General features: G+C 38.8%; 1 protein-coding gene across 1 annotated transcript in view; it reads right to left on the reverse strand.

Annotated features, from left to right (window-relative positions):
* Positions 1–12,137, reverse strand: part of NUP205 (nucleoporin 205) — a 52,424-nt gene extending 40,287 nt beyond the window's left edge. Inside the window, exons 1-7 of the mRNA XM_074870861.1 lie at positions 11,884–12,137; positions 6,578–6,720; positions 5,391–5,562; positions 4,284–4,428; positions 3,187–3,346; positions 959–1,187; positions 636–800 (exon numbers count right to left, since the gene is read on the reverse strand). Coding sequence (XP_074726962.1) covers positions 636–800; positions 959–1,187; positions 3,187–3,346; positions 4,284–4,428; positions 5,391–5,562; positions 6,578–6,720; positions 11,884–12,019 — 1,150 coding nt within the window. The 5' untranslated portion in view covers positions 12,020–12,137. The remainder of the gene's footprint in view (positions 1–635; positions 801–958; positions 1,188–3,186; positions 3,347–4,283; positions 4,429–5,390; positions 5,563–6,577; positions 6,721–11,883) is intronic.
* Between the last annotated feature and the right edge of the window lie 6,560 nt (positions 12,138–18,697).

Below are 18,697 nucleotides of genomic sequence, written 5' to 3' on the forward strand. Positions count from 1 at the left end.
ATTGCAGTCCTTTTCTTTTGTGTAGTGCAACATAGCCAACCTGCAGTTTGTGCATTTATCATAGGCAATCTTAAAGGTTCTGTAGATGTTGCATGAAAATAAACTGTACTATTCGTGAATCTGACTGCTTCTCTTGAACGCAACCAGACTTACAGCATATGGGTGTTTGGGCTGGGTCAGACCTATAGCGATGGCCACTAATCCACACTATTCGTGAATCTGACGGCTTCTTTTGAATGCAACCGGACCTTCAGCATATGGGCTGTTCGGGCATCCGGGTCAGACCTATAGTTACAGCCCCAATTGGCATACCTATTAAGGGATAAGTCCGGCCACCCCTAGCCCCTCTATTCTCTGAGGACTGGCTAGAATGCAAGGGGATTTATCTCTTACCAAGTTTATTCTCACCGTAAACGCAACACTGTCTAATAGCTAGTTATTTCTAAATCTGTGCACATTTCAGAGCAATTCAATACTCAGCAATCAAGCTCAAATACTGAGAAAGCTTTAAAGGTATGTCAATGATAATTTTATCATAAAGGTAAATACTAACACTTCAAAAAGGTAACAAATACTTTGACTTACACCACTTGCAAGCTCTGAATGTGCAGCAACTGCATTTTAGGGTAATTTACCTGTCACATCGGACAATTGGGATATTCCTCGTAATGTCAGCGCCCAGGCTAATCTAACAGTAGCTTGCAGGCCTGGCAATTTCCAAGGCTGAGACTCCTGAAGACGAGTGTGTATTGTTGCTATATACTGTCTTTCTGCTAGCAGAGGGAGCCGGTGCATCAAATCTTGAAGAACAAAAAAACCAAACGCAACACTTAGTAAACAAATGTGAAAACAAACATGCAAAATCCTACCAATTTGTTACTGATCAATACAAAATTGGTTAAACAACAATTTATCCATGTGCACAACATAACCTCTTTGGGAAATCTGACAGCACTACCTTCACGATCCTCTGTGCCTTGTTCCAGAAAGCTGACATCAAAGCAGTAAAGGAGAGCCATGAGAAGAGACAAGTTCACACCGTCCAATGGGCTACCAGTTTCCGCTGTTACCTTCTCCAAGTAACTTATAAGGATTAGCGTGTCATCCTTACTCAGTGGTGACTGGCAGGTCCAGACAAACAGACTTTCAGCCAAGGACTGTCGGCATTCTTTAATGAGGTCAGAAACCTTTAAAAGTAAAGCCAAACAAAAAACAGTGAATACAAATATTCTGGCAATATGTTCAGTTTGTCCTCCTCAGTCAGTCAGTATGACTAGGTTAATTCAAAAATTACTCTGAAGACAGCAGCTACAGAAAATGTTGGGTTTTTTTAACTGCTAAACAACAAAAGGCACATTTCTGCTTGTTAAATATGTTCATATTCCCAGGTACTTTATACAAAGTGTGACTAGATATCCTGCAATATCACTGTATGCAAACCAGCATCTCTGTCAAGGTCAGGAGACATGAATCTACACAGAACTTTTGTAGCTGTAAACATATCACAAAAAAGTCATATTTCCTGTCTCTAATACACAACTGTACTAGTAGTTATACCCAGATAAGGTCATAGTCTTCCTCTTGCTCCAAAAGTGATTCCCTCAACTGACTATACAAATACCTAACTTTTAAGACATTGAGAAATATGAAAGACATTTAAAATTAGAACTTTCTTCCCCCAGACAAAATATTTATATCAACTTTAGAACATAAATGAAATCTAATCCACTATTATATATGAAGCAAATATTATGCCCAACATAAAGGCTACCAAGTATTTTCAAACTAAAAATATTTTTTTCTTTTTATTTGGCAAAATATTCCATGCAATGATAAAATTAAGTACACTGTTGAAAACAAAAAGGTTGTCTTTTTTCTAACAGTTACACCAAAAATTATCTGTTTTTAAACAAGGACAAACATTTATTTCACTTGTTAACTTCATTCCTCCACCCCAGCTGAGTTTTAACTGCTTTAAGTCTTATGAAAACAGTAGAACTTGAAAAAACACCCCCACAAAACCCAAAAAACAAATAAACCCACAAAAAAGTTAAAAAATAAAAAGCCACCAATAGCTTTTGTAAAACTGTATTTTATTTAGCTAGATTATGAGCTTCTAATAATGTTCTTGACTTATATCCATTGTACCTGGTTAAATAAAAAATAAAGAGTTATAGGCATTCCACCTCCAGTAAAATCACATGCAGGGTAATAAAGAGAAAAACTATAACATTTGACACAGCAAGAGATTTGTGTAGACTCCAGCAGAATAATAGTTGTAATGAACACAGAGATAAATATTGTAGACCACCTAAAATGAAGAAAACAAATTCTAACATTAAGTGTTAAATTAACTTTAAGGTAAAATTGAGGTAAATGGAGGTAATTTAAGGTAAATCAGAAGGATCTTCTTTGCATAGTTTCTAGATTAACAGCAAAAATGTAAAACTAGTTCTTTATTTGGTAGAAAACAAATTGACTGATTGTTACACAGAATAATTTTAGACAGATCACCCATTAGAAAGAAATTCAGAAATTTAAAAAGTTTAAAATCTTTGTACTAGAAACTTATTTTGCAGTTAAGTCATAGTCTCAATTAAGTTCGTGGATTACAAAAATGAGAACTCGTTTTCAATCAATTCTCTCTCATCACTATTAGAAATGCCTCTGTTCATAGTAACACAATTGGAATATTAAAAAGAGCATTATTTGCCTGACTAGACTTGGTTTCAATATGTTTTAATAATTTGTGAATTTTAGTTTGCTATTTTTATTCCAATGGTGCTGATAATGGTAGTGCTGAGAGCAGATGACTTAATATAGTCTTTAGAATAAAACTGGAAAAAAAAAAAAAGGAAATTTACACATGGTGCAAATATTAGGCTTACTCTTTTACTGTCCTTGATTACACTACTTCACTAAAAATAATGTATGCCCTAGCATCAGGGAGCAAAAGTAAAACAGAAATGCAGGAAGTAACCTGGATCCCAGACTGGTATAGCACAGGCTTTGGAGTAGTTACAATGATCCCTCAGACAGTAACAGCTTGCAAAGGTAGAGAACAGAGACTAGAAAGTAAAAAAAAATAAAAATAAAAAAAAAATCCTTCCATATCTCTTTGCGATCTAACTGTATTCTACTCTGTGCAGTAATTCAGAAGAATATTCACACCCAGTGAATATTTACCTCTTTGCGATGTTTCTCACTGCCCAATCCTCGCTCTCTCTGGAGTTTATCAAATTCATTGTTCAAATCAATGTGAGACACAAGAGTGAGGATCTTCTGAGTCAAACCCTGCTCCATTAGGTCATCTGTGAAGCGTGTTGTCATGGACATTAACTCTTGACTATAATGGAAAGAATATAAATTTAACAATTAATCATACTAACTATTCCCAGTCACAGAGGAAGTCTAAAATAGTGAATCCCGTCAACTGTGTCTGCTGACAGAAAATGTTCAACTACATTATATACAATAAAGTAACAAAACGTACATTACTAATCAGTAAGCAGTGCCATCTCAAAACATTATGCCGAATGGATACAAAGTCTTTCTGTAACTGTAGGTTCAAGAACATGGAATGTGAGAATACACCATCGATCAGCTAGTTAAAATTTCTATCAAAAGAAAAGGTACTATACATAAGATGTGCATAACTCACAAGTTCGCAGCCTCTTTCTTACTAGTAAATGCATCTGTCCAATTATGTACATCCTACTGAAGTGGTGGAGCTAGTTCTGAAGTAATCATTTATTTTAGGTTTCAGAATTTATATTTACACTAGAACACATCTTTTAATCATTCTCTAGTCAAGCAATCACTGTGCTTTGGAAGTAAACAGTGCGTACTGTTTTCTTTTTAAAGTCAAAAAATGTTAGCGTTATTACATTTGCCAGTAGATCATGCATCCATTTTAAGTAAAGGCGGGAGCACAATTCTCTGTTTTGCAAGACACAGGAAGCGAGAACACAGCAAGGGCAGAAATTCAGTCTCTGAAATACTGAGTAATCATCACTAGTTAGAGCAACACTGACTGGGAGGGTGTCTGAAGCAAAACACTGCCAGAAGGTGAAGTAGGATGAAAGAACTGAAAGTAAAATGGATATCCTTATAATCCAGTAAAAATATGTGTAAGAAAAAAATAATATTATGCTTAAAAAATGAACATGAAGGCAGATGAATCAGGTTATGAGAAACAGACACATTTGAGAATATTCATATTCCCTTGAGTCTAATTAGTCTAAAAGCACTCAAAGCTAAAAGCTCATCATCCTAATATAGACCTGAGTTCCAATGTCCACGTCTTGCCTTGGCGTGACTGGATGAGGGTTCGTAGTGAATTGGCAATGCATCTTTTTCCATCCCAGTACAACAGAACAGCCACTAGACCTCTTGTAAGGCCAGGAAAATGAGGTTGCTGGTGTTCTCCTATTGAATGAAAAAGCACAGAATAGTCACAGAAAATCGAACATACGCACTTTGATAACGGCTCTGTATCTTTGTATTTCTAATTGAAATATAAGTGTAGCACTCAAAGTAACCATAGTTATTCACTATCACTTTGATTTGTTTCAGGCACTTAACAGAAATCACAGATATTTCGGGTGCTATTATTAAAATTTATATTCAACTATTAAAACATCCAAGAATTTGAGAGAAACAGAAGTGCAAGTCCATAAATATCCTAGTCCAAATGGTATTTGCAACTGGTATCAACCCATCTTAATAATCAATTCAAGCTAATTATCAGCACACTATCTTTTCTTTATTCAAAATTAAATTTTGTCTGAATTGAGATTGAAAATTCAAGTTCAAAAGAGAAAACAAGGTTGACTTGAAGATGTCTTTCCAAAGGTGACAAATTCACAAGCTACTTTAACAATTTTTTAAAAAGTTAGTGAACAGTAGCTAGTAATGACAACTAAAAATTATATTTTAATAAATCTGAAATCAATTTTCTACATGCAAAGCATGTGTCACTTTCCAGAATACTTCTCTTATTAATCAGTTATTAGATTATGATCCAAATAGAGTCACATATCAATGTATAACTAATACGTAATTTGAAGAACCAATATGTGTTCCACTGCCTTATGGAAAAACTCTCAATCAATTATTTTAAAACTGTTTTTAAATTCAATGAAAAGTAAATCATAAAAAACACTCAAATTATTCCCCCTTTTGCAATAGCTGCATAAAATATGAACATTAAGGTTCAGAACACTGTTATCATATTACATGACAGCGACAGCAGATTTCTTTTTAAGAACATTCTATGTTAGGAAGCTAAGGCCTTGACTGAATCATGCATTCATGTTAAGCATACACTGAAGTAAGAAGGCCCTATTTACGTTCTATTTCTCCAGCTCTTAAATATTTTCCCTTCTCACCAGCTAGAAGGAGCTCAACAGCTGCCAACTCTCCAATATCAAAGAGGTCACTGAGGATAAAGGCTTCTCTGATGAGTTGCTCTGGCAAAAGCCTAGTTCCCTGCTGACCCTGGATAGCAACCCCTTCTGTACTTGCTTTCTGAATTTTCTCATGCTGCTGAACGTTCTTTGGCTGCAAGAGAAACAAGGATCGGAAGTTATTAAAAATCGCTATTAAAAAAGATCAAATACTGAATAAAGCTTTACACATTAATCCTTCCTCACAAATACAGTTCGGATAGGTTAGGTTGTCATAAAAACAAAGGCAGTGTTTTTAAACACAGAGATAGTAAAGGCATCCTAAAAATGCTTCACACTTGCACAGCAATGGTCTCTTTGTGGGAACATACCAAAAATAATCTTATACAATGCATACTGATATTCAGTTTACTCAGAATAATGGAGACTGAAAGTAAATTTTGATACAATTCTCAACAGAAATTGGTATCAGCTCAATGAAAGACATCTTGTTGATCAGAACTGCTGCATTACTCCAAAGTACTATTTTCTCCATCGTCCTTTCTTCTATGAAACTCAGACACTAAAATATACCAATGAAACTCCAGAGCTGTTAAATTTTCTGACCTATCACTTTAAAAAGTCATATACTATTGCAGAAGTAACACCACAGAAAGAAGACATATTTCTAGTTGCGATCCATCAGCCAAGAAACAGCAAGTTTTTCCACATCATCTCACATCCATAACAAGACACATTCTATATTTTGTAAATTCATGTGTTCACCTGTTCTGTGTTCATTAACCTTACTGAACCATGAGCATGGACCCAAATCAGACAAAATAGTTTTGTGTTTTATTTCAGGCACACAAGAGCAGTGAGAAAAGCTAATACTTGACTGATGGATCATCAGATACTTTAACTATTCCTTTCAAAATAGCATTCAAATAATGAGAAAAAAAAATGTTATAGATAAAATTATTCTGTACAAGACAGAAAATAATATGTATTATTCAAACTATTTGTATTCTTACAGCAGAATAAGACTGCTATAACACATTTGTGTTATGTACTGTAAAAATATAGAATTAAAAGAATGGTCATGGCCTAAATGGTACATAGTACAACAATACAAGACAGTAAATCATCAATTCTTCAACTCATTCCACAAGAGAGCATTAGTCTAGTACCGGATTTCTGAAGAGAGAAATGAAGTCTGATTTGTGTTTCTTTAAAACCTGGTCAAGGCGATGAATAGCTTCAGGTTGCCTTTTCCAAATGGCATTCATTACAGTCTGCCATATGTCCTTATATGGACCCCACAAGCTGGCAGCTAAAAGAAGAAATAAAACAATGTATTTGTAATGGAAAGAAAAAAACCATTATTTATACACTATTTTCAATAAGACTTTTTTTAACTTACTGTTAGTCTCAGCTTGACAGTATAGACTGTTATGCCCATCAAGCAAAGCATATTTTCCTTTCTTAAAGCACAGAAAAACAACAACAGTCTGATATAAAACCTAATTGTATTGAGGGAGCTAGAGAAGCAAAAAAGATTATATGTGCAGCTAAGTTCTATGGCTGAAAGTCATCTTATAAAGATATTTGATACAAGCTCTGTAATATTTCAACCTTATATGCCTAAGACATTCCATTCACTTTGGTAAGATTAAAGGATAACTAAGAACTGGACAGCAGACCTTGAATCTGAATGTAACTTGACAAGGCAGGCTTCCTGCTTTCCATTTTTGACAGAAAAATCCAAAACAAATAAATACTTAATATATGGCGGACTGAAAATGAACAGCAGTGCTATCAGAATTTGTCATATTACTGCATCAGTCTGTCTAGAATAAAATAAATTAGAAACTAGAAATGTAAGATTAAAGACAATATTATATAAGAAACAAAAATCATAAGCCTGAGGACACTTTCACATTTACTCATCTTTCTCATTTTAATTAAAAAAAAAAAAAATACAAGTGCTTTTGATTTCTAAGACACATTTGCTTTTAACATTCCCTACAAGAGGTTTATAAAGACATGAATTTCCTTTACTAGAAATAGTCAGATCAATACAAATAGTTACCTGACTATGTTTAGATGAGACCAAATTATTTCTGGAAGCTAGCGAGCATAAATATATTAAAGAGAAGTCTGACCCTACTCTAGAAATACAATCTCTCCTCTTCCTCAACAGTGAAGAAAAGTTTCCTTTGCATATTTCAAACCTGAATTTAGTACTACAGCTGAATGATCTCCTCCTTGCTAGAAGCTGTATCACTCAGAACCTGAAGTCTGTAGCATGAAGACCGCACTAGAAGTTTTCTTATCATCAGGTCTCATGAGAACAGTATACCAAACTAGTCTTCAGACTTCAGCCAGAACCATCTAAACTGAAAACCTTACAGATGAAAAATTACTCTTACCACCTAGTATTAGCATCCTATTTAAAAAAAAAAGTCAACATTTTAAAACCTATGTTAAGCAGAAGTACCATAATGTTTCCCTTGCTAGATATCATTTGTGTTTGTGAAAGTTTCAGATTCTACACACCACAAATCACTGCTAAACACACCAGATAAATTTATTACTGATTGTTTGTCTGCAAGCTACCACATAACCGCTGCCCAAGTGAGGTAGTATTATGTGTTTCTGAGCATCTACTGAGATTGTCCTTGACCCAAAGATATTATAAGCTAGCGGTGGTTTTTGCATGCTACAATTTTCCTAGTGCAGAAGCTAATTTAAGCGTACTTTAAGAGGTTGCTGCCTGCTTTCATTCAGACCACTTGTTCCCAACCTTACACATGCCTGCTTCATTAACTCTGATGGACAGCACTACAAATCATATTAGTCAAATGATTCAAATTAACAGAGGGGGGGAAAAAAAAGCAGCAACATTTTCCAGAGTTCTTCTAACCTTGTTTTTAAAAATCAGAGTATCTCATTAACACAGGTTACAAAGTGGCCCTGCTAATCATAAAAACAACTGAAAGAGCAATGCCTGAAGCACAGAGGGAAAGAACAAGTGGGTAGTGAACAGCAGAGACCTCTGAAAGTGGCTTTGTTTCTGGAGAAATGATAAAGATATATATATGCCTTGCAGAGTAGCCTATGTACAAAAAATAATATAATTTCACCTAAAACTGGCTTAACATTTTTTTCCTTCTTTTTAATGTACAAGTTAACACTCTGGTATAAAATCAAGTACATTTTACCCTCACATACCTTGTTTTGACCAGCTCTAATCCTTAAGGTAAACCTGACGAGGTGCATCAAAGCCAAACATATCCACACCTCATCCTGACCAGGCTGCCTACATTAAGACAGCAAGCAAGAGGTAGCCACTCTGATGTGAAGATGCCCCTCTTTTTCATATAATCAAGACACCACCCCGAAGTAATGCAAAATGATACACGAATGCCCTGAATAATAAGGCAGCATAAGCCAAGTCAAAGTGTAGCAAGTGAGCATGGAGACGAGCAGGTCTCAGAGTGAGACCACTGATTTCAGTCAGTTTTACCACTACCTAAGCTGTCTTGGAAGCAGCAAACCAAGTAAAACTTTGTCAGTTTTATTCTGTTGTGAAGGAATAAACCACACAAAACAAGAAAAAAACCAAAACAAACCCTCTCACCCCAAACTTGGCACTGACAAAAACTGTCATCATTTAGGATGCCATTAGCAGCGCCAGTAGAGCTGTATCTGAGGACAGCCTGTACAAAAGGACAAATCCTTCACCCTTTCTAAGCATCAGTGTTTTAATCATATAATGTTACCCCTGCCTAGACAGATTCACTAAAAATAGTTACTATTGGACCAATAATTTCACACTCCAGACTATAACTGGCTCTCTCACATAACTTCAGAGTTCAGAGATTTACTTCCACTTGAAACAGTCTTTTCACTCTTATTAAATTACCGAGTCCAATAAATACCAGCAGCAATCTGCAGTGCCTGCCAAAAGCTGTTCAACTATTTCCCTGGCCCATTTGTTTGCTCTTGTCCCTACAACATAATTGCTTTGCACCAGTCCAAATACATGTACTGTAAGGCATTCAAACAAATTAAGGATCTAACTTTTCTAACTGAAAATTAGTCCAAAAAAGAGTTTATTTTCAGCAGGATCACATCTACAACCCAGTTTGCTCTGTGATGGCAAAAGTTATGCTAGCAGAAAGATGAAGTACTGCAGAGAAAGGAATAAGCAACTAGGATAGAAAAAAAGTTGGACTTTAGTGACCGTGCTGACTTTTTCCCCACTTATGTTGTTTCTATTATTATTATAGTTTTAGAAAGGCTGACCATCCCATCAAGGAAGGACAGGATGGGTTGCTTCTTTTGGCAACAATAGCAGTGGCTGCTTATGCCTGAACTTTTTGCCAAGGCTATAGACTTAAGCACGCTATGTCTGTCCCCACAAACATACTATAACTTAAGGCAAAATCCTCATTAGTTCTAGTGCCACATCTGCTTTAACTTTTAATCTCATCTTTCATGTACAAAACTCCTTCTTCCCCTATTTTTTTTAATTATAAGGCTATAGAGTCTCTTGCCATGTAATTTATACAATAAAGTGTAGTCTCCTTTGAACTACTCCAGTTTTCACTTTAACAAAGTCACATTTATAGCAGCCTTCCAGTACCTAAAGGGACCTACAAGAAAGCTGGAAAGGGACTTTTTACAAGGGCATGTAGTGACAGGACAAGGGGTAATACCTTTAAACTGAAAGAGGGTAGATTTAGGTTAGATATAAGGAAGAAATTCTTCACTGTGAGGGTGGTGAGGCACTGGGACAAGTTGCCCAGAGAGGTTGTGGATGCCCCCTCCCTGGAAGTGTTCAAGGCCAGGTTGGACGGGGCTTCGAGCAGCCTGATCTAGTGGAAGATGTCCCTGTCCACGGCAGGGGGGTTGGAACTAGATGAGCTTTAAGGTCTCTTCCAACCGAAACCGTTCTGGGATTCTATGATTTCAGATACTGTGAATGGTAGGAATAATCACCCTTCCTCCAAATGAAGGGTCTTTGCTTTACTACTGCTCTTCTGTGAGGGGGCAGGGATGGAGTTCATTCAGTTAGATCAAAATATCTTCTCACCTTCGTTACAGATCATGCCCGTATTACAGTCACAGCATCTCCATTCTCCCTGTATTAACTTAATGAAGCTCAACAACAGCAAATGCAACATCCTGCACCTGAGCCAGAATAATTCCACGCCAACAGTACAGGCTGGGGACTAAACAGCTAGAAAGCAGCTTTACAGAAAAACACCAAAGTGTTCAGGTAGACAGGAAGCTGAACACCAGTCAGCAGCACACCCTTACAGCAAAGGCAGCATCTATACACCAGGCTGTATTAACAGACTTGCAGCCAGCAGGTGTAGGGAAGTGTTTGAGAGTCCACTCCAGTACCGTGTCCAGTTTTAGGCTTCCCTGAGCAAGACACTGAAATGGAGGACCAGAGAACAGGATGAATGAGAGGCTGAAAGAATTGACCTTGTTTAGTCTTAAGAAGAGAAAGCTAAAGAGCGGTGGGAGCTTTGTTGTCTTCAACTACTGAAAGGCACTGTACAAAGAAAATGGAGACAGAGGTACCTCAGGAGGTGAGCAGGAAAAAAAAAAAATTTACACTGATGGGGGTCACATTTTGGAACAGAAAGGCCTCTGGGATGTTCCTCATCCTTACAAGTATTCAAAACTAGCCTGGATAAGGCCTTGAGCCTCTGGACTGAACTGGCCCAGACTGGGGGCAGGAGGAGTAGAGAACCTGGAGCAGATGACCACCGAAATTATTTTCCAATTATCCAGTCTTTTCTTTTTGTATTAGACTTATTCCCCAATTATACTGGGTAAGTGCTGCCTCAGTAACCCAAAACATGCTCTTTGTGAGAGGCTCTGAAAGGACCATGGATGATCCTGCTGCTCCTAATCTTTAGTAACACTCAACGCAAGAGAAACCAGCTCAACATTTTCAGACTTCTTGGGTAACACTAAGCAAAATTCGGTGCATTTTTTTTTTTCATATTACACACGGCATTAAAAGATGAATACAATACAGAGGCGATGTTTAATCACACATGCACCGAGTTACCACAGTCCTCTCGAGTCAAGGTGGCCTTTGCTCTCTCATGTCACCAGCTTCACGCACCCTTGGCCAGGACCCGCCACGCATGGCGGCAGCTCTGACCGCCGAGCCCCATCACCTTTGCGCAGCCCGAGCGTCCCGGGTACCAGCGCGCGGGAGGAGGCCGCTCTCCCCACCGCCTGCCAGCATCACCGCGGCCCCCGCGACCTGGCGCCCCGCAGCCCTGCCCGCCCGAGCCGCGCCGCCTCCTCACGCCCGGCCTTCCCAGGGCCGCCACCCACGGCTCCGCGGGCTTGGAGGGGCGCGAGGCCGGCGCCCCCCGACCGGCGGGAAGACGGGAAGCGGCATCGCCGCGGAAGAGAAGGAAGAGCAGGAAGAATCGCGGCCCCGCGCTCAGGTCCCTCTTACCCGAATTTACCGCCAACGGCGCCGCCATCTTGGAGAGAGGGAGGCGCAATGGCGGCGCCGCCGCCCGAGGAAGGCCCGGCAACACCCCGGGCTGCCCGCGGGGCGCCTCCCGAGGAGCGGGGTAACGCCTCGCCATCTCCTCCCGCCGCGGAGGACGGGGAGGGGGTCTTACGGCTCCCCCCTTTTCCGGCTTTGGGGCAGCCCAGGTGGCGAACGTTAACAACCGGCCGTTTCGGCGCCGGCGGCTGCCGCAGGGGCTGTGCGGCGCGGCGGGCCCTGCGCCGCGGGCTGACGGGAGCTGTAGTCGCAGAGGGGCGCGGAGCCCCGGAGGGGGCCGTGGCGGTGACGGCGGCGTGCTCGGCGCCTGGTAGAAGTTGCAGATTGATAGTTGATCGTGTCAGTCGGCTCCGTGTTCAAACCTTTTCGAGGTGGCTGCGTAGAAGGGAGAGCACCGGGGCTCTGCATCCCCACGTGTGCTCCTCCGTTGTTAATAACACATCGCCTCTGTGCCGTTCAGTTTCTCCTTCCCCTTTCCTTTTCCCTGTAACGCTGAAGAGAGTCTCTCCTTTCAAGCCCTGCCCTATAAGCAACATTCATTGAATAAGGCAAAAGGCCTGAAGCCAGACACTGCACTGGGAGGTAAATTTATTAGAACATTTTCAATTTTATTTCTTTTTCAGTGAAAAAAAGTGCTACTATTCTTTTTTTTTCAAAACCAGAACTGTTACGGTTTCTACAGTTTCAGATTGAAGTCTTCAAAAAAATTAAGTAAATAATTTGTAAATGTTTCAGTTATTTAAAATGCAGAAAATTAAAACAGCACTCTTCACTTAAAACCAGTAAACTAAGTTTTTTGTTAACTTTGTTAGCAGGTGTATGGCTGCTGTTCCAGGAGCCAAAAACTCCTGTTTCTTGGGCTTGGATTGGTGAACCAAGGTTTACAAACTTGTATAGGGGAAAAAAAAAAAAAAAAAGGAGCCCTGATAAGGGTTATCCTGTGAAGAATGCTGCATTTAAACTCGAAGTATGTGCAAGAAAAAAGTACCAGGAATGAAGAAAAGAAAGCAAAAAGAACATTTGTACATGTGTCTGGAGCTAAGGCACAAATATTAGTATCTTAGAAGTATCCCATATACAAAGTCAATTTACAACCCTCAGTCCAGTAATCAAATCTCCTCCACAAATTCCCTCCTGTATTATCTTTAAGATAAAAAGATTCCACCAAAAGTGTGTATCCATTTTCAGTGCCAATAGTTTCCCCTCTTGAACTTCATTAAAAGAATATTTCACAGTTGCAAAACCATGTCCAACGTACTAGACCCATGGGAAACTGGCAAAATAACTATCTTTACTTCTCTAGATCTTCCCTATAATGGAATGGCAGAGGGGGCAAAATAGAGAGAGCAGTGGTCCTGGGGTGAGAGTGAATTGTCAAGGCAGCTATAAGAAAAAAGAGACAGAAACCAGAGAAACAGTTGCACAAGGACTAGTCGGAAGAGAAAGAGGAGAGAGCAGGAAATTTTAAAAGAGGGTGGAAAAAAGTATGTGCTGTCAAGAACAGCTCCTCTCAGAGTTCAATAGATGAATCTGTTCTCATTAATTTGGCCTAATTTGTTCAAGGGCTCATATTTGCTTGAGATTTCTCTTTTCCTGGTCTCGGCCATGAACCAGAACAGACCTACTGCAATGAGAATGATAGTCAGTGAATTATTTATTTTATTCTAGGAAAGGAAGAGTGCCAGACAAGAGGTTAAAATAGAAAATAAGTAGTTATTCCACAAGCAGCAGAACTAAAGCAGCCTTGGTACCTGGGTATGGCATTCCTGCATCTTCTCCCACGTACCCATCACTGTGAAGCCATAGCTCTGCTCGTATATTGCCTACGTGCCACCCAAAAACCCATGACGATGGAAGACAGGTATCATGATAAATTTGGAGACGCATGTGCTGATCGCCTGGCCACGACAAATGTAATGGATAGCTTGAGGGATTGCTTCAGCCATTCCAACCACAACGATCCTAATTTTGGTATTTTTCCTTTAGACATTCCCTGATTTTCACAAAGTCTGTGAGGACGTAAGTTTTTGAGCCCTTTAGCCTTTGATCAGATTAGGTTGGAATTAGTTCAGTAATTGCAACAGGTTCAAAAATTACTGAAAAAGTTTGGCAGAGAGAGTGGGATTTCCTAAGCTTCATTTCCTTAAGAAACAAGACCTTTTTTTTTTTTTTAAAGAAAAAAAAAAGAGAGAGAAATAAATAAAATAATACATTTTTTAAAAAGCCTTTCCCAGGCATTAAAAGCTGTCATATTTCTTTTGGCATTCAGATGCAGCCAGATTGCACACACTTTTTTTTAATCTCTGTGGAGGAAAAATCCTTTCTAACCACTGCAGATTTAATATTTTAAATTTCCAGATAATTCTTTCCTCTCCTTGCCAATTGGCCAACAGTCACATAGGAGCATGAATAAAAAAAAAACACCCTGAAAAGAGTGGATGGCATGGAGTATGTCACTGGGCAGCTGAACTTCAGAAGAAAAATACCACATTTAGCTCCAGCTGCACAGCATTTATTATACTATTTCTCTGTCAGGATTTTGTGATATTTTAGTGCAAAATATTTGTGACAGTACAGCTCCTAGTATGGATGAAGTAAGAGAGGTATCTAGATACATCATACCATACATTCTGCACATATTTATATTGGCATAGCTGCATCCGTCCATGCTTTGATGAGCAGGCAAGTCCATGAATAGTAATTCTTTCCTTATTCTCACTTTATTTGCTGTCCTTTAATTTAGGATCTTATTGTTTACCCGGGGTCACTGTCTGGTTTGGTAGACTATTTTTGCCAAGTCACTATAGGGAAAGAATACCTCATTCCTCTTCCTAACAATAGCTCTCAGCAAGTTCTCCAGTACGGCTGGGTTCAGTGAGGGACACCAGCTTCTTTCATCCTTAATTACTAGACAGAAATCTGTGAAGTATCAAAGGTAGGTTGGCACTAAATACCTGGGATGGATATTAATTCCTCTGGATTCCAGGGAAAGGAGGTCCCAGATTGCCTGTGGGGTAGCAAATTCTGCTTGTGTGGTAAGAGACCTTCATGCAAGAGATGTTATTTTCTGTAGGCAGAAATAACTACTAGTAATAATTAAAACGAACTGCACAATGGGAACCTACTCTTTGACTGGAACTTCTAGGTGGTTTGTGATGTACTACGGTGTAACGTTCTTAATTTTAATAATACTAAATTCTGTGGTTCATAGCCAAAGCATACATCAAGATATGAAGATAATGATAACGATGATGATGATATAATTAATTTTCTTTATATTTTATTATGAACAGGAGGAATAATTATTAGCAAAAAAAAAAGTATTATTCAAACGCCCAAGAGGCCATGCTTAATTTCCTCCCTTTAATCTTGACTGTCATTGTGATCACATCCTGCATGATAGAGTAAAATGAAAATTAAAAGGCTTTTCTGCATTGCAGCTGAAAAAGATGCCTTTTAGAAGTGCTTATACATAAATAGACCTGTCTTTACATTGTGAAATATGCCTCTTTACCCAAAAAGTCAAAAGCATTTCTGGCTACTGATTAGACCATAAAACTTCCTTGAGCTCTTATTTTGACTGACGCTAACTCTGCCTGTGCATCTCAGCTTACTGGTCTGTAAAAATGGGTATAACATTTCACAGCAGGCCTGGAATGCCGATCAACTGGATCTTTAGCCTGGCCTCATCTGAACAGAGAAAGGGAATGTGTTTTTGGCTTATGTTAAGTTGGCAGAGTAAAAAAACCTGAATTGACTTACGATGCTGACTAATTTTCTTGAAAACTTCTTAGCTGGCTGTAATCTTGTCTTTGTTGCAAAAAGTGTGTTTTGTACATTGAAATAGTTCAGTGTTAAATCTTAGAAGAAAGTCTAAGACCTTTCCCTGCAGTGATTCTCAACAAAATAACTTTGTAATTTCTCTGCCTTCCATCCTAGATATTTCTACTGTCACCATGGTATCTAAGCTCATCAGAGAAACTGCGTGAGGTTGTTGCTAGCTTGGGTAAGTGGTTTATCTAGTCCAAGGCAACAAAGAGCTAAATGTTCTCAAACTTATATGAATACCTTCCTTGGGGTCTGGGAACAGGGGGAGAGGAGCTGAACAGCAGCGAGTGCTGCCCTTCCTGGGTAGGTGAGGACAATTATTGACTGTAGGCATCTGACCAGAAATGAACGCCTTGATAAACAGTAATTTTCCTGCTTGACAACTGGGTCTTTATGATCCCTGTTCAGGCTTCAGAGGTAAAATAAAAATACTGTTCTTGGCCATGTGATGTATTGTGAGTTAATTTTTTCCTGATTCCTGCTTTAGGGCCCTTAGAGCTATCTGTCTTGTTATTCTTTCTTCTCTATCACGGAATGAAGAATAGCTTTTCTTTTTTGTAATAATTTCTCCATTCACCTTCTGGAGGGAACGAGGCAGTTACTAGCCCGGGAGATAATCTGATTATTGTAATGATGTAGCTGCTAGTAATTGACAAGAGGTGGAGAAACATACAACAGGGGAAATGATGGAAAGACAAAGTGCGAGCAAAGTGGAGATATTTGATATAGTAAGTAGAAGTGTTGGCACATCAACTGCCTTATTGATATTCATTCTGTTCAGTGATTTCCATATCAGATTTACAGATGGTTGATGTTTTTGCTAGTTGCCAGTCACACAAAATCAGGCTTTGACCTGAAATTCACACTGAGCTCATTCTGAAGCATGTTGTATGTATTCTGCAGGCATAACTATACACTTATTGCATCCTTCTGGTTCTCATCAGAGAATGGATGTGTTGGAATAGATGTAAAGCTACAGAAGTGTAATGGGGTCACTTGGGCAACACTGAGGGTGTGTAAAGTTGAGCAAAAATGTCTGTGCTAATAATGCAGAGCACAGGGTTTCTGTAAGTGGATATAATACAGGAGGTGGGAGAGGCAGTATCCTGACAGTCAATCTGAGCTAAATTGGAATAAATCATTACTTTATACTTACAAACAGTGAATTTGATATGGGAACTGGTAAGACTCAGGAAAAAGGGCATCTCACAATGCTATCTCTACTGCAATGTAAAATTGCTTCACAAGTTATACTACCATTCTGTTAATTATCTTCCCAGCACTGTCCATTTCTTTGGAGTTCTCTGGGTACAAGATAAGAAGCTCCTGTACACCAAAGATGTGCACAGAATTTAGCTTGTGCATTTGTGACTACTGAAATACTTTCCCTGGCCTGATGCTCCGAGTTATCTTATTTGAAGAAACCCCCTGTTTGAATAGGTAGCATAAGAAAGGATTTGCTTTCTGCTCCAGTCCATTTTTGTTTTGTTGAAGTTTCCTGAGGATCAGGGAGAATTATCCTCAGGAACAAGAATCTGAAGGACACAGACTGAACAAATCCAATTTCTGGAATAGACAATTGTATTAATTGGCTCTGGTCTCAAAATATTTCACTGGAAGTCACATGTCTATTAAAGTCTCCTCCTGCCTTATTTGGATATGACTGTGCTGCAGAAGGATAATGAGAAGCAATATTAGCTGTTCATAATTAATAGGGCAATTGTTGAGACCACATGTTCAATAATTACTACCAAGGTGACACCTTAGACATTGAAGCACTAAACTATATTATGTGCTTGAGTGATCAAGGCTGGAGTTTATGGCTTATGCTCATTCAGTTGCTTGAGTGCTTAAGAGTAGAATAGTGGAAAAACTTTATCATATGTGCAGATTTCTGAGCTGCTTGGCACATATAACTCTCATACCCTTCTTCTAGATCGTGTCAGATGGTCAAAATTAATTTCCCTCATCATTCAGGAACATTCCTGTTCTAAATCAGATAAAGCTAATTCTCTGTCTTTGAAATGTAGTGCTGAAAAACACCTGGTCAGCTAATTTGAACTCTCAGATAAAATGAAACCTAGCCAGTGGAGAAGACAAAATTCTCAGTTAATTGTGTGTGTCTGTAGATGTCCAACATGGTGGGATGGTAATCCTTTAGGTCCTTCTGCAAGTCAAAACTACTACTATTGTAGATTAACTTTAGTGGAATTATAATGAAGTATGCTTAGGAGAATACTTCACTCCAAAGTTAATAACCTGTTGAAAGCATGCGTACAAGAAATACTGATTTGAAGAACAGAAACTCAAAGGTCAAAGACCTACGTTCATCATTACGGTTAGTATCTGCATAAAGGGTCACACCAGTTCTCTTTAAGTAGACAGCAGTAAATTATGATTACGATCTCAGGATAGCTTTACATCTTGTGCTATCTCTTTACAAACGACAATCAATATTTGGTTGGAAATAACACTCAGAATGTGGTCACTCAGCTGCATTCCTAGGCATCTGCCTATTAACAATATAATTTTGTTCTTCTTATGCATCACTCTCAGTCTTATTTACTGCACAGTCTGTCTGCAGAAACAAGAAGCTGCGGTGACGTCCAGCCCAGGAGAAGCTTGAGGTACTGGCTCATTCTAAGACACTGAGGAAAAGGTTTGCTTGCAAATATATTCAGATAGAGCTACACAAGGACACTAAGCTATGAGAAACCCCTAAAAATGAGGTGGCCTTATTTTTAATGAAGATTTGATTGTGCCTTTTGGGTGACTTAGTTTGACATTGTTTTATACTGGCAGATGGTAAGCCTGTTTCAAAGTGGGATTTCCCAGAACTTCTCAGAAAATCTAGTGTCAATTTTGAGGTGAGATCCAAACAGCATTATAGGAAAGATTAATGCCTCCCTTTCACTGGAGGAGTTCAGAT

Source organism: Strix uralensis, chromosome 5 (genome assembly GCF_047716275.1).
Source record: "Strix uralensis isolate ZFMK-TIS-50842 chromosome 5, bStrUra1, whole genome shotgun sequence".
Taxonomy (NCBI): Eukaryota; Metazoa; Chordata; class Aves; order Strigiformes; family Strigidae; genus Strix; species Strix uralensis.